The sequence below is a fragment of the Aspergillus puulaauensis genome, chromosome 8 (assembly GCF_016861865.1).
Source record: "Aspergillus puulaauensis MK2 DNA, chromosome 8, nearly complete sequence".
Taxonomy (NCBI): domain Eukaryota; kingdom Fungi; phylum Ascomycota; class Eurotiomycetes; order Eurotiales; family Aspergillaceae; genus Aspergillus; species Aspergillus puulaauensis.
Genome location: NC_054864.1, coordinates 1,936,030 through 1,963,535, shown reverse-complemented (window position 1 = coordinate 1,963,535; position 27,506 = coordinate 1,936,030). Strand labels below are relative to the sequence as shown.

Sequence of the window (27,506 nt, the reverse complement as noted above, 5' to 3'; positions counted from 1 at the left end):
CAGACTGATTGCACTCATTGCATTTGCCCATCCCGTCTTCAGCCCACAGCAGCACCCTGCGGACAGACTTTCGTGATCTTCCTGCCCAGCAGCCCTGTTGGCTGTTTCGACTTTAAGCCCACTTGCCAATCAAGAAAATGGCCGGAATTCCCTGTAGGGCGACCCAAGATGTCAGTGCCATTGGCCCTAGACGCAAGCACCTCATCAATCAAAGTGAATTGAAAGCCTGCCTGGTGGGTCTCAACTCTCTGGCATCGGGTCTGCGCGTGGAAATGAGGAAAAGAGCAGCAGGGCTCCAGGGCTGAGGAGGGGTGGAGGGGTGTGCGTGGGGGGAGGCCCTCGGTTGCACTCTGCCTGAGCATATTTACTATATTATGGCGTTGCCCTCGTAGGACGTTCCCCTCACTTCCTCTTCTCATTTACTGCAGCAGTACGGTGCAGATATCCGGGTGGAACTTGCTTCTACTTGCATTGCATGCGCCATGGTGAACTCTAATGAGCTCAATGTCTATTTCGGTCAGGACTCTCTGAAGAAGTACTTCGACCCGGATTCGCAACCCCCGTTGCCCTTGGTTGAGCTCCCAGAGTACCTCAACCCCTACCACCAAGATGGTGTGCGGATCTATGCAAAGATGATGACTATGCATCCTGCAAACAATGTCAAAGCGATGCCAGGTACGAGCCCTTATGATTTGGTCATTGGCACCCTTAACTGACCAATTAGCAATGAATATGCTGCAGTCGGACGTGGCCCCCGGAAAGACAAACACGATCATTGAGTACAGCTCTGGGTCTACCGTCATTTCTATGTCGATGATTGCGCGGGTTATGCACGGCGTGCAGGACACCCGAGCCTATCTCAGCAATAAGACAAGCGAGGCAAAGCTTAGACTGATGCAGTTCTTCGGGCTCAACATCAGCCTGTTTGGTGGACCGTCTCAGCCGGAGCCCTATGATGAGCGAGGTGGTATTCAGAGTGCACGCAGAATGGCCACAGAATCAGACGAAATCCTCAACCCCAATCAATACGAAAATGACAAGAACTGGCAGTCACATATCCGCTGGACCGGACCGCAGATCTTCAAGCAGCTCCCGGAGATCAACGTGCTCTGCGCGGGGATGGGGACCTCAGGAACAATGACCGGCCTGGGCACTTACTTTAAACAAGCCAAGCCATCTGTTGTTCGGCTTGGAGTATGTACGGCACCTGGAGACCGAGTTCCTGGGCCAAGATCCTTTGCGTTGATGAAGCCCGTAGAGTTCCCGTGGAAGGAGGCAGTTGATACTATTGAAGAAGTCAACTCGTACGATTCCTTCTCCCTCTCTCTAGAGCTTTGTCGGGAAGGTATCGTCTGTGGCCCGTCATCGGGCTTCAACTTGCAAGGCCTCTTTCAGATGCTCGAGAAGCGCAAGAAGGCTGGTACTCTGTCCGAACTGGTTGGACCTGACGGCTCAATCCACTGCGTGTTCCTATGCTGCGACCTGCCGTATCAGTACATTGGCGAATACTTCCAGCGATTAGGAGAGGACAAGTTCCACCCCATCCAAAACGAGGTTTGTTGTTTCCCGCCTGCTTCCCACACCCCCCAATACTAATGCCTTACAGAACCTAACCAAGGTCGACCTATACCGCTACGACGAAAGCTGGGAGCGAAGCCCAGTAGTCCTCTTCACCCACTTCTACGAGTCCCCTAAAACCTGCTCCCAAGATCTCCTTGCCATGTTGACCCTCCGCCCACAATGCTGCGTAGTGGACCTCAGAACATCAGCCGACTTCAACTCATGGCGCCTCCCAGGATCAGTCAACATCCCGCTAAAAACTCTTGACTCACACACCCCGAAGCCATTTTTCAACCCCAGCATCCTAGAGGCGCAGTGGCTAGAACTAGAGGCCCTACTGAAAGAGCAGAGCGTCCTATCCCAGCTCCAAGACCAACATGTCCTTGTGATTTGCTACAACGGGGACACGGCGCGGGTAGCCACGAGTGTGCTCCGAGCGCAGAATATCCAGGCCGACAGTCTCCGTGGAGGATACCAAGCGCTGAAGGACCAGGGGCTATGGGGCGATGGTGGAGCCGAGTCAGTTGGGAATAAGTCATATGTGCAGCCTTCAGTGTCTGTAACACCAGTCCCGCTGGAGGGTAATTGAACATGAGCATGCCAATGATATAATGACAAAAGACTGGTTTGTTTTCGGATATTCGTTTGTTTAATTGGCCTAGATGGGTTGTGTGGCCGTGTCCGAAAGCGGAAGTCTCCGTTAGTCGGCGAAGGATCACCGTTGTTTCTTGGGTATCTTGCTTTAGTTATTTCCCCTCATGAGTTTTGAATAGACTGATAATTATGGTTTCATTTAAAATGAGCACAAGCATCATGGATGTCATCTCTGGTCAGCCCTACTCTAGAAAAGTCAAATATGGATACCTGCAACAAGCATAACCAACCAGCAACAACGAAAGGAGAATAAATCTACGAAGCCTACAGAAATAACAAACCTGACAGCTGTCAAACTCGACAAAAAAAGGCAAGAAAAAGCAAGGGAGAAAAAGAAACAAAGCAGCATGCAACCAGGCAGGGAGACACAAATCACGCTAACAGAAAATGTGCTCAATTGCTCGCAAACCAGCGCCGACCGGCCAATCAGGAGCCGCCGCAGCGGTATGGACCACAGCATCTTCAACACCCTCACACAGTCTGACCCTCTCCAGCGCAGGAATGTGGTTGATTACGTTTAGTCGCCCGCCTATAAGTCAGAGGCTTATGCTCTCTGCTGGCTCATGTCATGTGTAACGTCTGTGTCAACCTGCCCCCCGAGTCGCTCAGAGTCCTCTCAAGTTGTTGCTAGGCGAGGCTGTTTAACACTGGAAGCGAAGCCAGACGGCCAGACAGAGAGGCCAAAATGATGAACATGGACATGGACATGGACATGGACCAGCCCTCGGGGCTGCCATGGCTTGATACCCCGGTGATGCTGCATTCTTCACGCGCAGACACGTGCAAGATGACGCCGGAGCAGTGCGTCTATCGGTCCGGGCACTGGAGATACTGGTACGTTGCTGATCAGTTCCGTTCCTATATATTATGTGTGTGTGTGTGGAGGACGCGGAGAATTATCTGCTTCGATAGGCGTGTCGATCGACGAGGCTAATTATGGCATCATCGCTGCAGGTACCAGGCGGATATTGTTTATGCCCTGAATACGGTCTACTTCCTCTGTGCCACGGTGGGTGTCTTTGCGATCCTGCATTTTGCGGGGAGATACGCGCCTGCCCGCGTGAGGGAGAACTCGCTATGGAAGAAGGGCACTGCTGCTGCGCGGTTTCTTGCGTATAGGGGAGTGAGGATCCCCGTGCTGGGGTATTGGGGTGCTTCACTTGGTGTCGTGGTTTTGATCTTGATTGGGGTGGTGTTTTTTCTTGGTATGTTCTATCTACCTTTTTATATTCAAATTCCAAAAGAGTACTAACATGCTGTTAGCTATGTCTCTCGGCCCTAGACCGTACTACTGGCCTAATACGGACACGGTTTCGTATGGAAGCAGCCCACCGATTGCGACTAGGACGGGGTGGATGGCAGTGGCTCTGCTGCCTTTTGTTTTGTGAGTGGTGTCGTGATATATACAGGTTAACAGTCTTGCTTACTCTGTATAGAGTCCTCGGTGCCAAAGCCAACCTCATCTCAGCATTGACCGGCGTCCCGCATGAAAAGCTGCAGGTTTTCCACCACTGGACCAGCTACGCCATGTTCGTCCTGGCCTTGATCCACACCTTTCCCTTCATTGTCTATCATATCCAACAAGGCGACATGGTCTCAGAGTGGAAAACGAGTGTGGTATACTGGACGGGTGTTGCAGCGCTCATCCCCCAGGCGTACTTGACCTTCATGTCGTTGCCTGCCATTCGGTTCGTGGTCCCATTTCAACGACCAAGTACAGAAACGTCGATCTAACAGGTCCAGAAACCGCTACTATGAATTCTTCAAAGCAACTCACTTCATTGTCGCCCTGCTCTTCATCCTATTCTTCTTCTTCCACTGCGACTTCCGACTATCCTCCTGGTACGTCTTCTCTCCGTTACTCACTTCTAACCACCACTAATAAATATCTTATAGGGACTACTTCATCGCCGCTGGCTCCCTCTACATGTTTTCCCTCCTCACCTCCCTCATCCGTACACATCTAATCAACGGCCGCCACACCGCAACCCTAACCCTCCTCCCCTGCGGCCTCCTCCAGATCAGAATCCCCACAATAATCAACTGGACACCAGGGCAACATGTCTTCATCCGCTTCTCATCCCCCAGAACCGGAATCGCCTTGCACAGTCTTACCTCCCACCCATTTACAATCTGCTCAACATCTCACAACATCCAAGAGGCAAACAAGGCCAACGAGATGATCTTCTACATTAAGCCCAAGCGCGGGATAACGGGGCGATTAGGGAAGATTGCTTCCAAGTCGCCGGGATCGGGCCATAATGTATTAGTTGATGGCCCCTACGGGGGTATCGAACCAACCAATATTGCCAGGTCTGAATCCGCGGTCATCATCTCAGGTGGCTCCGGTGGTGGATTCTCGCTGGCTGTTTTCGAGACCGCGTTGCAGTTGTTTAAGACAGACTGCTGCAATCCAAACCAGACCGTTGATGCTGCCGAGAAGGGAAAGAAGACGATAAGGGTTGTATTCGCGACACAGTCGGAGGATGTCGCCCGGTGGTATCGCGAGGAGGTTGAGTCGTTGCTGGCGCTTCACGGTGCTGCCGATATCGATATCAACGTTTCTATCCATGTTACTTCCCCGTCATATTCCAGTCCGGATACCAACCACCTCGGCATCGAGCAAAAGGAACAAGCTGCAGGGAACAAATCCAAACCAGAAGAATCGGTTGAACCGATCTCCTCGTCATCTGAAGCTCTCTCGGAGACACATAATGCCGACGAGAACGCGAACACCAGCGCTAATGCCTTCGCCAAAGGACGGCCGAACCTCCCACGGGTTGTTGCCAGTTCCACAGAGTCTGGCGTCGGAAAGCGTGTTGCGCTATTCGTCTGCGGTCCTGCGTCTATGCTGAATGATGTGAGGAATGCGGCTGCGCTTGAGCAGGAGAGAATCCTACGCGGTGGTTCTGGGGGAGACGTTTATTTGCATTCGGAGAGTTTTTCGTAAGTTTCCCTTTTCTTACCCTTACTGCTATTTTATATGGATGTTGGCTAACCAAGTGGCTTTCAGATGGTGAGATGGGATTTTATTGTTTATCATGTATATTGAAGCGGAGAGACATTGGGACTGGCATTGGGACTGAGAGTTGGTGTTATAAGATCCAGATTTCAGAGATACCTCAACTTTATTTATTTTGCTCCAATGAACTGTTAAAAGCTTCTACTATCCTATGCAAGATTATCTACATATCGAGCATATTCCTGATATTCGACAAACATCCCAATCCCTTGCAGAGAAGTTTACCAATTATAAGCCCTTAATCCCATTCTAAATCTATCCAACTCCGCATTCCAAGCCGGACCCGCAAGATTAAACGCCTGCATGTAATCACGTCTCTGGTTCATTCTCGCTCTCCCAGCGTGACTGGCTCTGCTTGTTTCCCATCTTGCAACCCCTAAGTTCAGCTCCTGGAATCTACTTTCCGAGCCGTCGTGCACATTGAGAGATACCCCTCCATCTGATTCATCTTCTGAGGTAGGCTGGCGGTGTTCGTCCTGCTCCGGGATGGGCGTGAGCTTCCACCTAGCAGGGATGTTGACTTTGGGTGGCGGCTTGACTGTAGTTTTAACTTTGGGAATGGCCCTGTTTGAGGTATTGGCTGCGGATTTCCTTCTGGATCTACCTCTAGATTTGGCTTTAGAGGAAGCTGGGATAGGAGGTTTGACTGGAAGATGGGCAGAAGTCTCGACAGCGACGTGGGGCTTGACATCTGCAGAGTCAGCGGCGCTGATGTCGAGCTCAGAAGATTTCTCGATGACAGGCTGCTCCGATTTAACATCAACTGCGGCTTCAGCCTTCTCTTCGGTACTGAATCCAGAGGGAGCCGTAACAGGAAGATCTGTCTCGACTTGAGCAGGAGTCTTGTCAATAGAAGCTTCAACGTCTGCAGTGTCTACTTCGACACCAGAATCGACTTTGGAAGGAGACTTGACAGGAGATTCCGCCTCAGCAAGAACTTCAGTCTCGGGCTCAGTATCCAGTCCCAGGTCTGCCTTGGCATCAGGTTCAGAAGTAGCTTTTATGACCGTTTCCGTGTCGACACCAGCAATACTACCAACACTGGCGCCGACGTCGATATCAGGCTCAGCTTCGGCTTCAACTTCGATGTCGATGTTGGAAGTGACTGTAGTAGGAGGCTCGATCTCAACTCGATCAAGAGCAGTATCGACTCCGGCAGAAACAACTTCACCCTTAGATTCAACGCCAACTTGCATGTCTACACCAGTATCAGACTGGGGACAAGACTTAGTATTGTCTGCCACACGAAAGGGAGGAAGACCCCGAAAGCCGAAATGGGAGCTGTAATCTCGAATCCCATCCAGCTTGGTTCTGGCCAGATTCAACACCGGTTCGACCTCCGCATTGAACCTGGGAGAAGCATTGCCTGGGGATTCAAGTTCGGCATTGCTGACAGCTTCAGATTTAATATCCAACTCCGACATGGTTTCAGTTAGGGCTTGGACATCAGGCTCAACTGCACCACTATCGCTGCAAAAAGTCCCATACTGGGGAATAGTATTGATATTAGCTTTGGCAACACCAAGCGCAGAATCGATTTCAGCATCCACGTTGGCAAGAGCAGTGCTGAGAGATTCGTGTGAGGTATCAACCGGGGATGGTCCTTCGCCATTATAAAAGGCTCCAGCCCCAACAGGAATCCTGGTCTTGATGTAGAAATCGTGGTCGATAAAGATTGTCGTGTCCGAATCAGCATCACCATCACCATCACCATCGATGTCATCATAAGCAGGTGTGTCTGTCTCAGCTTCGATAGAAGATATATCCTTAACCGGGGCTTTACCGGCAGCCTTTGCACTGGCCTTTGCAACCGTTTTGGCGGAAGGTTGGGTGGCGGGTCTGGTAGAGGCTCCCTTAACAGGTTTCACACAGCACGCGCACACAGGAAGCCCAGTGGGACCAAAGAATCCACGGGGTGGTTTATCTTTGGCCTTTTCAGCGGAAGAATTAGCCGATTTTGCAGCGTCAGTAGTCGACTCTGTTGTAAGTGAGGCGTAGATGGACGGGTCTTGTGAGCCAGATGTCGTGGTATCAACGGGTCCGTAGGTGGATTTGTACCACTCCTCAGCTTGTTCACAGGTCATGGATAAAGAACCAGCAGATTTTGATTCAGTTGGACTTTCCGGCCTGGGAGTGGACTGGGACTGGGTCTGGGTCTGAGTATCGGTCTGCTCGACAATCCTGAACTTCTGAATATCTTCAATGGCGACATCCATAGGTCCAAAAGCCCGCACATGGGGCCGAAAGTGAAGGATGACCAAATTGGAAAGTCCCCTTCTCTTTGCAGAGTCCTTCATGTGGGGAATAAAGAGGTCTCTGTAAATCTCATTAAGTTCTTCAGTCCAGTCCCCTCTCTTACCGACAAATCGCTCGAACAAACGCATCCATTTCTTGCCTTCTTCCCACGACCGGACCCGGTTCCCATCTGCCATTATCCACTCGTCAAGCCTGAATCCGCGCCGTTTGTTGGGGGTCCCCCAGGCCTGGTAGAGGCGCCACCCTTCACGGGCGACGCCAATGACGAAGCAGTGTTCGAAGGTTGGGTAGTCTCCTGTTGGGAGGTTCATCTTTGCAATCCGGACGAGCTCCACGTCGACGAGATGCACGGGTATTACCGTTGTCTTGCCAATTTTACCGTCAACCGCGGCCTTTTTGGCTCTGTTGAAGAGGGCAGTGAGATCGGCAGAGGGGTGGTGTTTTATATCGTTCATTGAGAGGAAGAGCTCGGGGGTTGGGGCGAGAAATCTGGTGGCAGCGATAAGGGACTGAGAATCACCTTTGCAGGCGAGCAGGATGATGAGGACTGTATATATCCTAGCGGTATCGAGGACGTGGGTGGGCGAGAAGGTATAAAGCCATCGACTCAGATCGACCTTGACCTCATCAGGCGGTGCCCAGGGATCCCCGTTGACGTCCGTTTCCCCCTTCATGGCGGCGTCGAATAGACTGTGGAATATGAGGAAGACCTGGTTGGGGCCTTTCTCGAAACACCGGCTGATTCCGGCATTTAGGACCTCGAGGGTTGTACTCCTTATGTTCTGAGACGCACGGGCTGCAAGGACTGCGTCGTCGGGTTTGGGATAGTGAGTCTTGGTGAGGGTCGACATCCTGGCCCATAGCTGATCAGGACCATTGGGAAGACTGGCGGGGTGAGGATCCAGTGCGAGCAAGGGTGCAAATATATTAGGGAAGAATGGACTAGTGACAATGCTGGGGGGGAGTTGCCTGAAGACAGCAGTTAGTTGGAGCGTCGTGTGCATATACGTGGGATAGCTTGGAAGAACCGACTTCTTTGCAGGGCGTGTGGGCATCTTGTTTTTGGTTGGCACCCTGTTGAGCCTGCCTCGCTTGCCGTACATCTCGAACAGAGAAAAGAACCTGGTGAAGAGGATGATATGCTGAGTGGAAGCTGCAGGAGCAGAAACTGTTATAGTCATCAGCGAGAGTCCAGAGGAACAGAGAGGAAAGGAGACAATGTTTGATAAAAGAGGATTGATATAGCAAGTCCAGATACCAGGGCCAAGAACACTTCATAATTCTCTTCACAGAGTATCTACATTCTGTATAGAAGTAGTTTAGCGGCAAAGCAGACTACATCGCTTATTGGCTTCAGTAATGAGCAGTGAACATGGAGAGAATCGAATACATAATATAGTAAGGAGCTCCAGTTCTTTATTGTGAAAATTCACTGCTGCTCGCTCACTGGACAACACTTTCCGGCTGTGAATTGTGAACATAAACAGGCAGCTACTTGGCCTTGTGGCAGCCTATTATGACAAGCTAGGCAGGTAAAGTAACACAAGGCCATGAGAAACACTTTTCAGCGAGTGCAGCTAGTTTTATCTAGAGAAGCTTGTTTTGGCGTAGGGCTTGCAATTCAGGATTAGGGCTCAATGCAGTTTGGCCAATGAAGTGCAACAACCAGTGAGAATCGTAGATTAGACTTGATAGAACTCATACTTTAAAAGCAGTTGATCACTTGCATATATGCTTACTTGTTATGGTATAGAGCAGCATGTCTATTCATCAATCCTGGCTCTTCCTCATCCTCTATGTCTGAAGGACTTCGTTTGAGGTGACTACGGGCCTATCTGGGCCGATTACTTTACGCTTCCACGTGGCGCTCGTCTCCTAGACAGGCACTGCTTCACTTGCTGGATGACCGGCTGCAGCAGGGGGTACTGGTTGTTTGGGAGTGTGACTGGGATCTATGGGGCCGTTGCATCCGGTCCCAAACTATTCATTTTCCCTGATGGGATCAGGAGAAGGTGGCCTGTAAGCAGGCAGTGGAGAATGAATGGCGACGGTCTTCCCAGATACAAGCACTTCCAGCAGGATCCTGGGAGACTACTGCAGAAGAGCCGATACGTGGAGAGACAGCGCATGTTTGTGGTTGACATTCAACTATCAAGTATCTATAAACATATCCAAACGCCCGCCACCCTGATATCACAGAACAATCATATCAACGCATCAGTGCGAAATAGAAACAACGCTACTATAATACTCCCTCCCAGCCTTCCCCCCATCCAACCCCTCCACCAACCCAAACATAAACCCGCCAACATCCTCCCTACAAATCGTATACCCAACAAACGGACAAGAGATGCCAACCGCCGTATTCTGACCCTCGCCCTGGCCCTTCAACACGCGCACCTTCTCCCTCTGACTCGCCCCACTCGTCAAAAAGCTCGGCCGGATCACCACATAGTCCGAAATGACCTTTTCAGCCTCGGGCCGGGCAACTTCCTCAAAGATAAGCCCCTCCATGACTCTCTTGTCCGCGTGCGGGATCTTCAACATCCAGTTATACAGCGGGACCATGGCAAGCGGGATATCGCGCTCCTTTGTCAGTCCTGTGGAGGAGATGGCCACGAGGACAGGCTTGGGCTTCTGTTTCTCCTCGTGCTCGTGCTTGTGCTCGCGCAGAACCTCGAGGATGTTGCGGACGGTGTCCTGGCAGATCGTCTTGCCGACGAATTTGGGCGAGAGAGGCTGCGAGAAGTCTGGGGCGCCGCCAACGCCGGAGATGATCATTGAGGCTGGGGGCAGGTTTGCTGGGAAGAGGGTTTGGGTGATGGCGTTGAGGTCGGATGCGGAGCCTTCGATTAGGGTTAGCTGTGCGGAGAGCGTCGCCGGGGGGATTCCGCGCGTGGTGAGGAGGTCGGTGAGTTTCTTGGGTGTGCGAGCCACTATATATATAGAGTTAATATTTGGTACTAGATAATGGATTCTCTGGTAAAGAGGTGGACGTACAGGCGACGCAGTTGTATCCTGCTTGGAGAGCGGGCACAAGGCAGGCGAGGGTGCAGCCACCAGTGGCGCCGAAGAAAGCGACTGTTGGTTTGTGCATTTTGGCGATAATTGACGGGATTGATTGTTTTGGCTAGATTGAACCCAGGACGGTGTATACGGAATGAGAATCTATCCTGGCATGCAGACCTTCTTATAAGCAGGCCAGCCATGATGGCTTCACTGCCCGCGCAGAATGCTCCCCAATCAGGTTAAGCCGCTTCTTTACTTGTTGAACCTTTTATGCAACCTGATTGGTTGCCCAGTTCACTGCTCGGGAGTCAATTCGTCCGGGCTCTACTCAGCCAGATATCAGTCTATCCGACTGCAACTTATTTTGTATCGAGAATCTGGCTCAATCCGATAAATCCCATCCCGGATGTTTCGACGTCAGAGTGTGCTATAAATATAAATAAGCTCCTTAAGCAATCACCAAGCCCCCAAGCCAGACCAATGTACCAACCAATTACCTCCTGCTATTCTTTACTATCCAAAATCAAGATAACTACTTTTTAAAGTAGTGTATTACAGCCATCCTCCTTGATCACATCAGCAACCCACTCGCCCACCGCGTAGATATTGGCCGTAGGATGACCACAAAGCTGAACAGGAAAGACAGAAGAATCAACAACGCGCACATTGCGAGTCCCATAGACTTTTAAGCGTGTATCCAACACCCCTCCCATCTCTCGGGGCAGCATAGACGTGGTTCCAATGGCGTGGTAATTCGGGGTATCTGTTCAATCAGTGAATGCCAACTGGGAGTATAGAAGGATTCCACATACACTGCTCTCCTATCCACTCCATCCACGCCTCATCTGATGCATCATCTGGGATAAAGTCCAACCCCGGCACCGTCTCGGTATCGATTAGCTGGCCTAACTCACCACTCCGGAACATCCTGCGCAGGAACTTGGACATCGCGATCTGGACTTGAATGTCCCAGCCCAACATTCCATAGTTCGGGTTAACCGTCGGTGAGGCCCGCGGATCCCTCGAGGTAACATGGACACTGCCCCTTGAAAAGGGGAGAAGACCCCAGTATCCAACGTGGAGTTGACCGGGGCCATCCAGGATAAAGACGAACTCGCCAACGGGAATGCCCTTGTCAAACATCAGATCATGCTGGCTTTCGAACAGCCGCTGCAGGGTTTCCCTCGTCATTGCCCCGTTTGTTTCGTTGGCGGTTGCTTCAGCATACTTTGGGATTTGGGCGTGGATGGAGGCCGCGATGGATTCTGTCGACGCGCCGAAGAGGTCGGATGCTGAGACGAAAGCGACTGTGCGGGTTCCTGTTATGGGGACTTTGGTGGTGAGAACGAAGGAGGTGTTGAGTTGGTCTTGTAGGTTCTCGCCCACGCTGGGCAGGTTGATCTGGACGGGGATTCCGTGTTTTTGGAGGACTCTACATATACCTGCGTGAGAATGGATGCGTCTGGCTTTTATAGAAGGAGGATACAGACCTTGGATTTCCAACGCCAGACAGTTCCAGGATAGCAGACGACTTCATCGCACCAGCAGCTAGAATCACCTCTTTCCGTGCATTCACCACTTGCTTTCTTCCGTCTTTATCTGATCCATAAACCTCTACCCCCTTCGCAACAAGGCCTTCCTCCTGGTCGACTCGGTCGCCCCATACAATCCTCTCAACAGACGCATTAAACATGACCTCCAGATTCCCTCTCTTTGCAGCAGGCAGATAATACGCCGTCGCAGCATCACTGCGCACATTCCGCTCATCGACGGTATACGGATGCATCGAGAATCCACGCATAGTACCAGAATTCAGGTCCCCATTCCACGGAACACCCATGGATGCCAGTGTACGGTTAAGAATCGACGGAAGGTCACTATACTGCTTGCGCATATCCATAAATCCAACTTGCACCGGCCCGTCGTGGCCGTGGTAGGAAGGGATTACAGGCGCGCCCGCATCGACCTGTGTCTTGTTTGGAGTGCGCAGAGCCTCACTCTTGAGGTAGTAAGGGAAGAGAGATTCCCATGTCCAGTCCGCAATCTTGAAGTCCCGGAGAGCGTCAAGTTGGGTGTTTTCTGCGCGGACGTATGCCGCTCCTAATAGTTTACACGGTCAGTTAACTGGCAGATATAGACACAGCAGACGGACGCACCATTCATAACGCTAGTCCCGCCTAGAGCCTTTCCAGCACGCATGATCTGGCGTCGACCCCCAAAGGACTGTTTGGTGGTCTCGTAGGCCCAGTCGATTGGACTGTCGTATGTATATGCGAGACGCGAGATATCGGTGACATCGGGGTTGTCGAACTCGGCTTGACCCGGTTCGATGACCAGAATCGAGACCGAAGGGTCTTTTGATAGTCGGTTGGCGACTGTTAGTCCGGCTGTGCCGCCACCGACTATGATATAGTCATAGTCGCTGCTGTAGTTTGCAGTTGTGGCTGTGGTCGCGAGGAGGAATAGGAACCAGTGGAGGAAGGCCATGGTAAGCTCATGGCAACTCACAGTTTATTTTCAGTATATTGGCGGGAGGATTTGACGAGGTCTTTATAGTTTCCATTCTACAGCTCTCCAACCCCAGGTAGCAATAGCAGTGGCTGGATAGCATAAGCGCAGGTGTTTACAGTTTAACTCTGCAGGCGAGGAGACTCTGACTCTGTTGATCTCTTGCGGTAAAAGGAAGGGAAAGGCAGCGCATTGATAACGGTGGAGTTGGCAGTAAGGGCTGGACAAGGGCACTTTCAACGCAGCTTTCCCCAGTTCACGATACGGACAGTGCGGTCTCATCCAACCATTAGGAAGACCAATACTCATGCACTTCAGCTTCAAATCCACTAGATCCATTCAACCAGGCATTCCGGCCCGCCTTGCCGGTCGACGCACTCATCAGCCAGCAAGAGCATCCATCGGATGTCGATCTCGATGCTGCAGCGTGCAGACCAAACCTGCACAATTGCGCCAACTGCCTATTCAAGTGTAAACGCCAGCAGCAATTCCTTGTGGTCTCCAATATTCCGCCGATCAAGGGTCGTCTCCGCGTCTCTTCTGGAGCTCCCCCGCAGCCATAGATGCATATCAACAGGTTTACCCGGGGTTCGCCCGGATTGACTCCAGCGAGTCTTCACACTTGAGGTATACGGCGTACAGTCTTCAACTCACTTACATAGGAATGGAAAGTAACGCCACACCGGAGCCCTAAGTAGCTCATGCAACTGCCCAGGAGAGGAAATCCCGATATTCCATCCGTTCTCGCCCGATGGTCGGGGAACTACAGAGCGGAACCGTGGAAAAGGCCCAATTACTCCGGCAGTGGCGAAGGCCAAGAAAGTCTGGGGAAACAGGGGATGTCCTGACTCATCTTAGTATCAAGAAACAGACGAGATCGTAGAATGCGAGATCCATGCTAGGTATTATTCCGTGAATTGCCATAGTGGCATAATTAAACAAGATCTAGATCTATCGTTACCCAGTAAACCGAACCAGCAAAATCCCAAAACGCCCTCGTCAGCCCCAAAACGCCATCTATGAGTGAGTGGAGTGTCGTCGTAAATAGTCAACCACATGAAACCCCCAAATTTCGTCAAATAAAGTGAAAAAAAAAAAGGGAAAAGATATAGAGAGGCTTACGCCTCTAACCCCTCAAGATAACCCATCAACTCAGCCCTCATCCTGACATTAACAACACCACCAACTCCATAAGCAGGAACAATCTTCCCCATCCGCGCAAAACAACTCGGCACATAGTCCCTTCTTATCCTCGACGCTCGTTCCCGCCACCCCAGCCCACCGGGTGGTTGTCGGTTATACAAATCCAACCCGAGCAGATGCATCGGCGTACTCGCGAACTGCATGAGCGCCGGACAGCTGAACTGCGCAATAGCGGCCTTCATCCCGGGCGTTGCGGCGACGGCGTCCGGTATTGACGGCGCAATGTAGGCAGGGATATTGAAGGAGGCGAAGATTGTGATGCTGTCGCGGAGACAGAACAGGGTGTATGAGATCTTGGGTACTTTTGGTGCTCCGCCCGCGCTGGAAGGATGACATGATGCTGGGGGTGTTGTTCTTGTTGGTACTGTTGAGGAAGGCCCGTTCGTCGATGATGTGCCTTGAGGCTGGGCCGGTTGTGGGTTTGCGCCGAATAACCTTGCGAACCGCGCGTCTTTGTAAACGCATATCCCCATGTTCACGGCGGTCGTTGTGAGGAACTTTGCGGTGTCTGGGAACACAGTCGAGAAGGGTTTATCTTTCAGCGTCGAAGTGACTGTATCAATTGTGTTCGCCGTCAGGTAGGTTGACGTGTATAATGTGTAGATAAGGAGGAAGGGCGTGCCGAGAAAGAAACCCGACGGTTTTGAGAGGATCGACCGGAAGGAGGACGTGATTGTTTGGCGGATTGGGACTCCCTTTGCCGCCTTTTCAATGATGGCTCTGTAAATCAACAGTTCGTTAGCTGCTGTTCGGTTTAATTTGGGATTCAGATGAAGCCGAAGCCGGCTTACCGATCAATCACAGTGATGACGGGACACGTCAGGGCACCAGCTGTTGCGGCACTGACGACGTCGACTCCGAGTCGCGCTCCTAACCGATTGGTATTCCATTTCTTATCCCGCGATGGAATGGGGAGAGCTGCATCTGGGGACAGGGTTCGCGACATGATCGCAGCTATCTGCAGACACGATGAACAAATAGACTTCCGGAATGCCGCCGGAGATTGAGACAAAGTCTAAAGAAGTAGAAACGGCAAAATGAGAAGAAACAGACTAATTAGCTGCGACTAAAGCTCTATAACATCGCGGAAGAAATGGAGGATAAACGAGGGATAAAGCACGGCAAATAAATTGGAGAGATGAGGTGATGACTGGCTTGTTTTTGGCGTCGATTTCATTAGTCGACTCAACGACGATGCGGACGAGACGGGGCCGGTCGGGTTCCAGGCTCCGATGCCGGCTTTACGATTTACCCCGAGATCTCAACCCGGACTTTATTACCAGTAACCAATGATTATATCAAGTTCAAGTTTTATGACACATACGCCCAACGCCACATGCCCGCCAAGTGTTCAATGAGTTTTAAATCCATATTTACCCTCCAGTCCCCCGTCTATGCAGACGCCGCCTGTGGCGTGTTCGCTTCAATGCCATCGAGAGTGACGTTAACAGCGCCCGCTTGCACCAGCTGTAGAATAGATATTAGCAAATGCCAAGCAGTCCAGACCAATTCAAAAAACTTACCGCTCGCTGCAGGTCATCAATGAGATCATCTACGTCTTCAATACCAACGCACAGCCGGATTAAATCCTCGGGCATCGCGCGCTCCGCTCGCGTTTTGGCATCGATACTGGCATGGCTCATCCGGCAAGGCAAGCTGATCAAGCTGTTGACACAGCCAAAACTAACGCTAATAGCCCACAGCTTCGCGTTCGCAACAATGCGCTCACTGACCGAGACATCACCAGTCTCAAACGAGAGCACGGCCCCAGATCCCCGGGACATGGAGTGGTGGAGGTCATATTGAGGGTGTGACCGCAGTCCGGGGTAGCGGACCTTGAATCCGTGCGATTCCAGAAACTCTGCAATTCGCTGTGTGTTTGATTGCTGCTGGTCCATGCGGACCTTGAGTGTTTTGACTCCGCGCATGAGCAGCCATGAGTCGAATGGCGATAGACCACAGCCGGACGCATTGATGGGGAAGAAGAGCCGCTCGCCGAGGCTGGCGTCGTTGACTGCAATGACTCCAGCCATGAGGTCGTGGTGGCCGGACAGATACTTTGTTCCACTCTCATAAACGATATCCGCACCGAGATCGAGAGGGTTGAGCAGAAGCGGGGACATCATGGTGTTATCCACGATAACCAGAGCCCCGGGGTTGGCTTCGTGCGACGCAGTAGCAATTGTAGGGATATCAACGATCTTGATGAGCGGGTTTGTCGGCGTCTCCAGGAGCACCATGGCGGTCTTTTCAGACAGAACTTCCTTCACCTTCTCGGGGTTAGTCGTGTCAACGTGGTGAACGATAATGCCACCGTTGGTCGAGAGGTATTTGAGGAGTCGGTTAGTTCCGCCATACAGGTCATCACCAGTGACAACCTCATCACCGGGCCGGAGAAGACGAGTAATCACATCCAAAGCTGCCATTCCGGAGGATACGACGAGGGCGCGCTGCGCCGACATGACCTTGGCTAGGTGTCGTTCGAGATGTGTGCGAGTTGGATTGCCCGACCGGGTGTAGTCATACTCTCCTCCTCCCTCGTGTGATGACTGCTTGAAGGTTGCGCTCTAGATGCGGCAATTAGCTTTATCGGCGAATTATTGGTATAGCAAGGGGTGTGGTTGTACCTGGTAGATCGGGACACTGCTGGCATTGTACTGGTCATTGCTCTCTGTATAGACGAGCTCTGTCGCAATATTGTAGCGTCTGGTCCCATGAGGGCTCGACGGAGCAGGGGAAGGGGGCAGGTCGTGACCTTCAGCATCGACCTGAGGGAATGTCTTTTTCAACACATTGGAGGCCGACATCGCTGCGGGGGCGGGAAGCGCGGAGGGCCGGAGGGAAGGACGAGATAGTGGGAAAAGGTCAGGGCTGGGGACGAGATGAGTAGAAATTGAGGTACTCGGGCAATTCTGACAATAGAGCCCGGCAATTTAGTGAGCAAAAATATGTACAAGGTCAGGAGTAGCGGTGGTGTCTTAATATTTTGGTCCAAAGAGTCATTCCCCGACGTCGATTCTCCATGGATGGAATTTAGTCATACGCACCCGCAGTCGCTGATTGGCCCCTCGGCAAAGAAAGAGATGTCGTCATCCAGACTAAACTAGATATGGACAGACACCTGGGGCAGCACATGTGGTTGTAAACGAACTTAAAGAGTATAAACTGCAGACACAGAAAGCTTTTCCTTCTATATACATAGTCATTGAGGATTGACCACCCTCATTTAAATCTGCCGTCAATTCTCATAATGCACATGACCTCGAACTTCACGCCATCCGTACTCCCTGGCCGTACGCCTTCCGTACAGCGCTCGCTAGGACGAAACAAGAGACAGTGACACATGGTGATAATTTCGCAATGAACAATCGCCTCCTCTGCAGCGAACGGATAACAGTCTCATAGCGAGGATTGGCAAGAATCGAAAACATCGTCCATTATAACCCAGTAATCATGACAAGATAACTCCTGTCGGAAAAGTCAAAGTCATTGTAGAAGCAATGACACAATATTATCATGTCCACTCTGGAAACAAAACACTAGAAAGCAAAAAGTCAGATTCAGATATGTTGTACAGCCATAAATAAGCTAGCTCAGGCCGCCATTTCGCCGAAGCTGCCGTTGATACCGAAGAATTGGAACCTGGAAAGTAGTTGGTGAGCAAATGCAGGCTCATCGAAGAGGCGGAGGTCGACATACCAGTCTTCCACGTTTAGAGTCGTGGGGGCCGTTGGGCCGCTGCGAGAGCTATTGCTCCAGTTGTCGTCTTGGCTTGCAGTATCCATTGCTGCGCTAGCAACAGTGGCATCTATTCCTTGAATCGGCCACGTCTGCTGGGGGTCCATTCCGTATATCTGCTGCGGTTGTTGTTGTCCTTGTAAACCGATTGCGGAAGGCATACTGGACAGCATTTCTGGGCTTCCCTGTGCAGCGGACAAGGAATTCCGCGATTGCATCTGTTGGGGAACCATAGACCGCTGGTCCAAACCATGCGCTTGGAGTTGTGATTGCATTTGGAGCTGCGGATCAACAGCCGCACTCTGCGGAGAAGTAAGCTCTGGGAAGATGGCAGTGCCATCAGGGAACAGCTGGTCTGGCTGAAAGTTTTCCCAGAGTGAGGGCGAAAGATTAGGCGAAGTACGTGTGACAAGGAATAGATCAGGAGGTGTTGCCGGGAGAGAGAATTGATTACCGAATGGAGTCGTCGGCCGCGTATTCGCACGTGAGTTGCCGGTTCCAGGAAGGCCTTCTTTGGGCGCAGTAGGAGATCCTTGAGGTAGAGGCAAGGTAGATTGTCCCAGCTCTCTGGAGGGCGTAGCTGCTGGCGTCTGAGGGCGAGATCGCTCGTAAGAGACTGGAGGCGTAGGTCCTCCGTTGGGAAGTCCTATGTCCATATCATCAAACTTGCGCTTCGGCGGATCTGGCCTCCTTGCAGACACGTGCTGTTGGTTCGGTTGATTCGGATCATGCTTAACCTTCTGATGTCTTCTTCCTGCGGCTTTCTGTAGACGCTCTTCCAGAACCTTGTTACCCAAAATAGACTCGAACAAGGTATGCACCATCTTCGCAACAAGCCAAACCTTGGAAACATCCTTGAGTGCTTGCATGCAAATGTTGATCCTCTCCTGGCAGGTAGCCACTACCGAGGGCACAGATGACCGCATTTGGTAGACGTGCATGATAAGCGCGGAGAAAAGACTGTAGACAATGAACGCCGGCGTGTAACGGATCTCGCTATGATTAGACAGGTTTTCAACGATCGAAGTAATCATTCCGGCAGCTTGGAATGCAATAGTGCGTGACGGGTATGCCATCTCTTCGACACGATAGCTACTGGGAACTGATGACGCTGGTGGCATGTGGGCTCGGTGTAACAAGCAGAGTGTGGTGTAATAGTTCGCATGAAGAAGAGCCGCCCAGAAGTGATGATTTTGACGTTGCCAGCACACTTCCTTGGGGCAGTTCTGGAGCCAATCCGCAAGTGCCATATCGGAATGGGTCAGGTCCATGGCATTCATACGCCGGGACTTGGACGCCACCGAGTATTGTTGCGAGAGGACCAACCCCATGATTTCGCAGAGCTTGACATACTGCAAGAAAAACTGCACGTGAACGGGTTCCGGCGGAATTTCAGCAGCCATATCAAGTTCGTCTTCAATAAAATCGTCTTCTGTCAACATTCCAACATCTGCATCGTCTGTGTTGATGCCGATGGGGCGCCCCAAAGCCACAGCTACAGAACGATCTCTGGTGAAGAGAGTCCACCAAATCCGTTTCCATAACCGCTTGTCCGGTTTGCTAAGCTGCGAGGATTCCACGCTGCGGTGCATGCCGGAGCCCTGTGCAACAACCATTGCCACCCTTGTCCAGTAGAAGACGTTCTTAGTAACATCTTCAGGACCCTCCCAGTACCAGCCCAGGAGCACCAGTGCTTGAACAATAGTGACTCGGTCATCTTCATAATTAGCGTCATACAGAGCTTTAGCTCGCTTGTAGAAGGTCATGGCAGCCGGAGTGGTCGAGCCGTTGGCGTCCATCAGTTGCCCGTTGGTACAGACCCTTGAACCGGCTAGGAGAATGGCTTGCAAAAGTAGCAAAGATGGAGGGTTTTTAGGGTCTCTGTATTGGCGCATAAAACGACTGCGGTTGACGATGGGCACAACCGGTGCGACCCATTGGAAGTAGGCATCGACTAGCTCATCACACAAGGGTTTCGGGGGTAGCAAGAAAGCGCCCCGTTGGTGAAGGATGTCTAATTCGAGGTTGTCCAAGTCGGTGATCCTTGCACGTGAACCACGAATGTTGGGGGGCAGCGGATAATGCACGACGTCGGTCGTTCCATGGCGGTCCTGAACCAGCAGGGAAAGATTCGATGACTCGCCCAGATATGCGACCCTTCCAGCTTCTTTAATCGGTGCGCGGGCGAACTTCGGCTTCATAAACTGGGCGTATGTTGCATTCTGGGAGGCCTCCCGAGCAGCCTGGGTCTCTGAGAGTGTCGTCGCAGGCATGCCCTCGACGGCAACTCCACTGTTCTGATAGCCAAACGCATCTTTGCCAGGGATAGGTAGAGACTCTTCGCGTTTGTCTTGACTCTGGGATTTATCATCGGTATCGTCGTTACTATTGGTGGAAGGAGGGTCAGCTGGAGGTGGGAAAGAGGGGCGTCGGTGTCGTCCACATACTCGCCAGTGTCCTTTGACTTGGTTTGGTTCTTCTTGCGTTTTGGTGTAGGGATCTTGCATTCGATAGAGAAAGCGACACAGTTGGTGCAAGGCACACCTAAGCTGGCAGCATCACAACGAACCTGTTCATCGAGAGAGACATGGTCAGGAACCTTCTTGGCAGGGTAAAGGGGAGGGGGGAAGCGGGTAGTCTCGGTCGCAGCGGGACAGGGGGCAAAACTCACTTTTCGGGCATGGCAAGTCTTCACGAGGAAACGAACAAAACAAAAAGTCAGTCAAAATTCATAAGTAAAACACCATGGTTGAGATGTGCCTCCATCCAGCACTAGACAGTGACGCGGCACTGGCAGGCTGTAGGCTACACCACCAAATCTGCGATGAACCGAGGTGCCGAGGCTGCAAAAGCTTCGCGTCACCCAGCTAGGAACAGGTTGACCTACCTCGCAAGCACGCGACGCACGTTGTCTGTATAAAAAAGCGTCAGGATATATTACTCTGTTTCCAATGCTTTCCTCACTCCCCCCCCGCCAGCAAAATTTGTTTCGAGTCCCAGGGGCTCGACTCGAGGCGGTTTGCACTGAGAGGAAGAGAGCCAGTGCTCACCAGACCCCGCGTCCAGGACGCCCTCCACGCTGGCAGGTGCAAAAAAGGAAGGGGAAAATATCAGAACTCACCTCCTGAAACTCATTTGTCCGTTTGCTCCAGCCCGTACAGCTATCCCCGATGTTCCCGTTGAGCCCGCTGTACTAGGAGTCGGGCTGGGTCTGGGTGCTAATGGATCTTGGATGATTCTTTCGCCGGCTGTGCTCATGGCCAAAAGGTATCCATGCAGAGAGACTCGCGACTGTTTGAAAGGGGAAGAATAAGAAGGTTTAGGGAATCTCGCGGGAATTCCAAGTGGTCAGGTAGTGGTAGTAGGGGAGGACTCGAGAAGAGAGCAGCAAGGTCGCGAGGGCGCAAGCAATAGAAGGCGAGGGCGTAGAATAAAAGAAGAGGGACGATAAAATGCAGGGGAGCGACGAAACCGCAGGACGGCTCTTGTGCGGTCGGAGTTGGATAGGGAAGGGCTGTTACAGGATGAAAAGGTGAGGTGCAGCCTATGGCGCAGGAGGAGAAAATACGGGGACCGTCGACTGACTGGGACGGGGGTCGGCGGGACTGCCAGGACTGGACTGGGACTGGATCACTGGGCCCGGCAGCAGGGATGCTACGAACCAGACGCCACCCGACCGTGGATGGCCTGTCAGCACTCGCGGACAGACAGGCTACTGTTGTTCTTCTTGCAATCGAGCGCTGCTGCAGGTGATGATGGAGGGGAGGCAGAGAAAATTCCGGAGCCAACGGGGTTGCAGGGATTGCGCGCGCGAATGGCTGATGAGTGGCTGTTGTGGAGGGGAATGCAATAAATTATAACGCCAGTGAGAAGAACAGCAGTAGTAATCCCACGACTCCAGGGGTGAGTCGCAACGCTCCAACTGTTTCTTTGGTTATGGGCAGAAAGGGCGGGGAGTGGCAAGAATAATTGGAACTGAACTCTGCGAACTTGGGGGGGATCATCCAGACTTCAACAATCACCTCCCAGTGTTTTGTGTGGAGAAGCTGCTTGGACTGTTGTAAAACCCTTGGACTTTTGACTCTCGCCAGGCGGCGCTATTCTCTGCAAGTCCGTCGTTCGAAAGCCAAATGGAAGGACTGGAATGTATGTGCCTCTGCTGCTGCTCGAGTTCTACTCTCTAATTATACGGCAGAGAACCCAGCGACTAGCACGTACTGGCCATGCACGAGCAGATTGTCTGCCCCCTGAATTTAATCCCAGCGAGCAATCCTCTTCCCTGCGTCTTTACTTCTGCAGTGCATGTTGAAGCCGCTGGAATTGACATCCATGATCCAGCCAGTTCGCACTCCACAGACAGTGGAGCGCACTACACCGTATTCCCAATTTTTCAAGGGCGGGACTAAGCGCGGAGGACTTACTATACTCGTCCGGGCGCCCACAGAGCATCGTCATCTGGAACATTGAACGAGAATGTTAGACACATCTACTCGAAAGTTGAAACAGCCGAGTTACGGACAGAAACCATCAATCCCGCTTCTAGAAATCCAATTCACGTCGCCTACGCGGAACGTTTATCAAAACCTTCGAAAGGTATAGGCTCTCGGCTCCTACCCATCCATATCTCAAACAACGGCTCCAGGATCTGCAGCGCATCGGGACTAGACTGGGGGTGGAAGGTTGAAACATGAGGACGTGAGTCTGACACCCATGCCGCGCCTGGTCATGGCTGCGAGATCCAAGAGACTTGGCCAGAACTTGTCGTCTGTGGGTATTGGATAATGGCCACTAACATGGTCTGTGTACGCTGGTGGTGCTCCCACAGGGGCAGAGACGGGGTTGACGCGCTGGAGTGGACGAGTCGACTGTGGGGGATCTTACTATATCACGGCTCATCCTTGTCCAACAAGCCTGCGCACAGATGTTAATACCCTGTACTCCTACTACTCCCGGACTATCAAGATGATCGAGATGGAACAAGACGGGCGAGTGCCGGGATCCACCTAGTCCATCATCTCGATTAGTACCCCCCGTCTTGACCTTGTACGTTTGAAGACTTCCCGGTGCTCATCTTGGTTCCCCAATGCAGGTGCATAGAGTCCAGACGAACGGTGTTATCCGCCGCAACTGTGCACTGTCATTGATTATGGTGGTCTATGCTCTCGACTACAAGTATCCGGGAAGACACGGATTCATGGGCACGGCCCCTGTCCGCCAGTCTATAATCTATATTGTATCGTCAGTTAAGTTTAGTTACGGAGGTACCGACAGTCTGACAGGCGTGCAGCGGAGATCACCAGGTGCGGGCCCGAAAAGCCCTCATTGCAAGGAGGATGTACGGAGTACCTTGCTAGCAGCGAGCCACAGTAGAGTCTAAAGAGTCTCAGTCTAGTGACACTCCCGGAGAGTAGAGTAGAAAGTCAGTGATGATTGTAGACTCGCAATCCCTTCCAAGTTAGGTAGAAATCCCCCGCAAATACACTGCAGGATCCAAAGCGCGATGAATATACGTAGCTGTTCCTGGATCCTTCCTGGCAAGGGACGCACCGGCCACTCACAGCCGTGCGCCAGACTCGCGATACACACCGATCTCAGCCTAGTCAGGAAAGTCAGGATTCAGGAAGCGAGAGAGGGAAAACTGGGAAGACTGAAGAGGTGGTCTGGGCGGTGGAGCCTCACTGTCGTCATCCAACGTCCTCGTGATACCTCGGCTATTTTGGCTGCTCTCTAGTGAACTATAAGCATGGGGGCGGGGATTGTAATAACTAATATGCCAACGCGGCAGAGAAAAGGATTCTTTAATCAAAATCAAGTTAATTGATGCAATGCTGGAAAATAGTGATGGCAACCATTTCAAACTGCAATGAGAATGGATCAATGCTGAAAATGCGGAGAGAGCCTCGAGAGAGTCGCCGCCAGAGTGGTACACTAACTATCGGAGATCTTCCCCGGAACACCTGGCGCTATCCAGAGTCCAGCCCTAACTAAGCCCCAAATTATCGGGTTCAACGAGTCCACGGAGCCGAAGTGCAAAAGTTGAATTATTATAAACATGCTATCTATCTATATCACACATGTACATGTCATAGTGTTGGAGGACGGTGCCAGTCTCCGATCATACGGATCAAGTGGCTCGTCACCCTTCATCCTCAACACCATTGGGGATAGATTTCCGATCCCCGGAGGTTGTCCCATTGACAGCGTCGGCAATTGAGGCCGTAACTGCGCTAGTGCGAGACTCGAAATCAACCCCACTGATAAACACCTCACTAAGGAACTCGAGTCCCGCGACAAAGGTGCACAAGAAGCTCGCAATACAAAATTGACTAATCGTGGTGCCAATGTCGAGCCAAGAGCCCTCGTCGCGGACCATGAAGAAAAAGTTCAAGGTCATGACATCGGAGATGGCCATCACAACCATGAACAAAGCACTGGGAGCCACCTCCAGCCGATGATTAAGAATACCCAAATTCGCGCTGATGACTGCAAAAGGTATAAGAATCTTTAGTATTAGCAAGGCACCCTGGTTAACAGGGTTGAACACCGGATTGAGTCGGTTGACGCTTTCAAGAGAGAATGAGGATACTGATGCAATATTCCCCGTGCTGAAAAAGGCCGACTGCAGCAGAAAGAAGAAGAACAGTGCTACGCGAGCATCTGAAACACTAAGTGTGCGAAATCGGTACGTCTCACCCTCCACAACCGTGGTAGCATCTGTGCTTGCTTTTTTGGGTGGTGTAGTGGTCTCCTGCGCTTGCGTGGCAGGGGATTTCGCGGTATAAACATACGTGGCGTGCTCTAACCGGACCCAGGTAAGGAGAGTCATGCAGAACACAAAGTAAAACAGACCCTCCCATGAAATGGTGAGGATGATAAATGTCGGTGCAAAGGTCAAAAATATGACCATTAGGCGGTGCAGATAGTGGCTGTTCGGGTATCGTCGATGGGCGAATGGTAATATAAGTGAAGCAACTAAGTAGATCAAGTCAGTCTACCAGTCACAAATTGCACAGAGGACCAGCCGGTTACGTACCTAGAACGGCCCAACCAACTACCTGGTTTCCCAACGGAACACCTTGCTTTGCCTGGAGAGAAGCCGCACTGGATCTTGTGATGATCAACGCCAGTACAACCATACCAAGCTATTATACGTCAGCACAAGAATTCTCATGAGTTTTGAAAGGGAGTTTTTTTTTTCGTACCTGCATTCCCATGATTATTCGCGAACCATTTCTAGACACGGCTGCAGGTTGGTGACTATGCCCGAGGATGTCGTCTTCAAATAATAGATATAGCAGGCCAGTGAGGAACATCAATCCCGCGCCATACGTTCTGTCGCAAATAATGAGACGAGTGGAACCCCAAAATGATGAAAGGTACACTTACATTGTGGTAATATCTTCGACTTTGTTGGCAGGCAGCAGAGTGAAAACACTCATGAGGAGACAACCAACCGCCCATGCGCCAGAAAGTGCTGCATGTTTTCTTACAAATCCAGCCCCGTAAGACAAAGGCCAAAACGCTCCCAAAATAAAGCAGAGAGTATAAATTTCTCTATAGGAATAAGAATGAACCTATATCCATCGTGTGTAAGTATTTGCCCCAAACTCTGAAAGGGTGCCACTTACCAGTGCTTCCAGCACACCCACGAATATCAACGACTGAAACCCAAATGAGACATGGTCACCCACAGAGCTCACGTGTCCCAAAAGTATCTCACGCCCGGCGATAAGAGCCTTCCTCCGAGAGAAGACCTCCTCCCAGAAGAATACTGGAAAGAATCCATAAAAGTAATATCTCCAAGAAGAACTCTGGTACCAAAAGACTGAAAACAGGACCACCAAAATTGACGAAAAGAAAGCATTACTGGCCTGTGTCCTATCCGAATCTGAGGTGCCATGTAGGACATGCAGGTCAATGACGGTAGTCAAAGCATATGCAATCCACCCCAAGTATCCAAAGGTGACAATCGTCCTCAAGAAAAGCCAGTCGTAGGTTTGGAGGTAGCGAAGCCCTTCAAGGGCGGTTTTGAACAAAATCGCTGACTTTTCGATGGCCTCGTTGTACGCACCCTTGTTAATCAGTTCGTGGATCCTTTCGACCTGCTGCTCTACTGAATTCCCTTCCTTGTCTGCAAAAGGCCCAAACGGTTTGTATCGAATCAAGGCGTCCCTCTTTTGCTCTTCCTTGACATGATACATTTCCAAAACTTCCTGCGTATTGGCAAAGACAGCCAAAGCTTTATCCTTAGGTGTAGCATTGATATACTCCAAAGGAAGCTGGCCCACAGAGTTGGTGGGAAAATCAAGCCCAACCAAGTACGCCATTAGGGCAGCAACATCTGCCTGGTCGACGTCGTTTCTCTGAACGTTGTGTAGATTCCAGTTAGATGAGATGCCATCTTCATGCCCTGAAGGTGCGTCGGCCTTGGGTCGCCTCGGGGTTGCAAGACCTGATCCCCAGGCGACCAAAGGTGTTCGCGTGTTATCGGGATGGCCATCTCCATGGCTGCCCCAATCACTCATGCCGTGATCTGCGGTAAAAACGAATGCTGTCTTGCCATCGCCGTAAAAGTTCTCCACGAGCCGTGTGATTTCCTTGACTCCTTCATCAACTAGCTTGATGTTGCGCAAGTATTCCTTTGAATAGGGACGGAATCCATGTCCCGTAGTGTCCAGTCCAAGAAGATGCAGGAAAAACACAATCTTATTCTCACGCAGCTTTGCATCCAACTCCGGGTCACTCTTCGCCGAGGCGAACAACTCCTTCACCCTGTCAAACACCCAGATATCGAGGGCCGTTGCATCACTCGTAAAGTCTTCGTATTCCTCCGAGTATGTATCCGCATCAATCCTTCCAGGAACAGCGCCTTCTTTAAACATGGGAAGAATATCAGGGCTCCCCCAGCTCCACGTATGTCTACTCCGGTTGAAAACGCTATCGAAGTTCACGGGGTTCAGTTTCCATCCCGTCGCGACAGCTGACACATCCTCGTATAGTCCAGCAATCAATGCGACATGGCCTGGGCGCGATTCGGTTGGGACTCGAGTATGGGAAATTCCGAAGGTACCGTGGGACAACACGCGGGATCGGATGAAAGGCGCAAGGTGAACCAAATCGCCATTTTCCACGTTCTCATGGAGATCCGGATCGGGCGATAACTCGAAAGCCTTGTCCGCGCGCAATCCATCGGCGACAAACAAGACGAGGCGTTTCGCGGGAGCTTCAGCACCGGGGTCCCGCTGCACACCGAATGATCTCATCCCGCTCACTATCGGACTGACGAAATAAATGTCAAAAATCGAGTATGCATAGATAAGATGAAATATCACCGCTAGGGTGAGGAACCCGGTACGACCGAGACGCGCCATGATTTCCCTTCAGTATCCCCGAGAGGGAATGGGCCAAACGAGTGAAGAGATCAAACCGCAAGGCAGCGAGGGGCCAGGCGCCCAATTGACGACAGCAACGGGGGCGGAGAGAATATGAGCTGAATGCGGTCGTAATTATATGAGGCGACGGCCAGCATAGACGTATAAGCTCGTCTTTGTTGTTG

The 27,506-nt window shown here is 51.5% G+C and overlaps 9 protein-coding genes across 9 annotated transcripts; 2 read left to right on the top strand and 7 right to left on the bottom strand.

The window, feature by feature from the left end:
- Positions 1 to 482: 482 nt before the first annotated feature.
- APUU_80725A (putative cysteine synthase B) lies at positions 483 to 2,149 on the top strand (the record flags this gene model as incomplete). The annotated part of the gene is made up of 3 exons (XM_041697038.1): positions 483 to 675; positions 725 to 1,554; positions 1,607 to 2,149. The coding sequence occupies 3 exons, from the start codon at positions 483 to 485 to the stop codon at positions 2,147 to 2,149; spliced, it is 1,566 nt and encodes a 521-aa protein (XP_041562608.1).
- Positions 2,150 to 2,899: 750 nt separating this feature from the next.
- On the top strand, positions 2,900 to 5,234 carry APUU_80724A (ferric reductase family protein; the record flags this gene model as incomplete). Its single annotated transcript, XM_041697037.1, has 7 exons — positions 2,900 to 3,048; positions 3,169 to 3,419; positions 3,478 to 3,598; positions 3,651 to 3,902; positions 3,958 to 4,056; positions 4,111 to 5,160; positions 5,228 to 5,234. The coding sequence occupies 7 exons, from the start codon at positions 2,900 to 2,902 to the stop codon at positions 5,232 to 5,234; spliced, it is 1,929 nt and encodes a 642-aa protein (XP_041562607.1).
- Positions 5,235 to 5,457: 223 nt separating this feature from the next.
- Positions 5,458 to 8,547, bottom strand: APUU_80723S (uncharacterized protein; the record flags this gene model as incomplete). Its single annotated transcript, XM_041697036.1, has 1 exon — positions 5,458 to 8,547. The coding sequence occupies one exon, from the start codon at positions 8,545 to 8,547 to the stop codon at positions 5,458 to 5,460; it is 3,090 nt and encodes a 1,029-aa protein (XP_041562606.1).
- A 1,162-nt stretch (positions 8,548 to 9,709) lies between these two features.
- Positions 9,710 to 10,589, bottom strand: APUU_80722S (uncharacterized protein; the record flags this gene model as incomplete). Its single annotated transcript, XM_041697034.1, has 2 exons — positions 9,710 to 10,428; positions 10,493 to 10,589. 2 exons carry the CDS (start codon positions 10,587 to 10,589, stop codon positions 9,710 to 9,712), a joined length of 816 nt encoding a protein of 271 aa, XP_041562605.1.
- Positions 10,590 to 11,040: 451 nt separating this feature from the next.
- APUU_80721S (GMC family oxidoreductase) lies at positions 11,041 to 12,988 on the bottom strand (the record flags this gene model as incomplete). Its single annotated transcript, XM_041697033.1, has 4 exons — positions 11,041 to 11,264; positions 11,314 to 11,933; positions 11,992 to 12,601; positions 12,658 to 12,988. 4 exons carry the CDS (start codon positions 12,986 to 12,988, stop codon positions 11,041 to 11,043), a joined length of 1,785 nt encoding a protein of 594 aa, XP_041562604.1.
- A 1,139-nt stretch (positions 12,989 to 14,127) lies between these two features.
- APUU_80720S (uncharacterized protein) lies at positions 14,128 to 15,158 on the bottom strand (the record flags this gene model as incomplete). The annotated part of the gene is made up of 2 exons (XM_041697032.1): positions 14,128 to 14,932; positions 15,004 to 15,158. 2 exons carry the CDS (start codon positions 15,156 to 15,158, stop codon positions 14,128 to 14,130), a joined length of 960 nt encoding a protein of 319 aa, XP_041562603.1.
- Positions 15,159 to 15,604: 446 nt separating this feature from the next.
- On the bottom strand, positions 15,605 to 17,019 carry STR3 (cystathionine beta-lyase STR3; the record flags this gene model as incomplete). Its single annotated transcript, XM_041697031.1, has 3 exons — positions 15,605 to 15,679; positions 15,736 to 16,779; positions 16,840 to 17,019. The coding sequence occupies 3 exons, from the start codon at positions 17,017 to 17,019 to the stop codon at positions 15,605 to 15,607; spliced, it is 1,299 nt and encodes a 432-aa protein (XP_041562602.1).
- A 786-nt stretch (positions 17,020 to 17,805) lies between these two features.
- On the bottom strand, positions 17,806 to 21,208 carry farA (CeGAL family transcription factor; the record flags this gene model as incomplete). The annotated part of the gene is made up of 6 exons (XM_041697030.1): positions 17,806 to 17,854; positions 17,912 to 20,335; positions 20,398 to 20,519; positions 20,622 to 20,639; positions 20,838 to 20,862; positions 21,072 to 21,208. The coding sequence occupies 6 exons, from the start codon at positions 21,206 to 21,208 to the stop codon at positions 17,806 to 17,808; spliced, it is 2,775 nt and encodes a 924-aa protein (XP_041562601.1).
- A 2,878-nt stretch (positions 21,209 to 24,086) lies between these two features.
- MCD4_2 (mannose-ethanolamine phosphotransferase MCD4) lies at positions 24,087 to 27,321 on the bottom strand (the record flags this gene model as incomplete). The annotated part of the gene is made up of 5 exons (XM_041697029.1): positions 24,087 to 24,922; positions 24,984 to 25,092; positions 25,153 to 25,282; positions 25,337 to 25,524; positions 25,579 to 27,321. 5 exons carry the CDS (start codon positions 27,319 to 27,321, stop codon positions 24,087 to 24,089), a joined length of 3,006 nt encoding a protein of 1,001 aa, XP_041562600.1.
- Between the last annotated feature and the right edge of the window lie 185 nt (positions 27,322 to 27,506).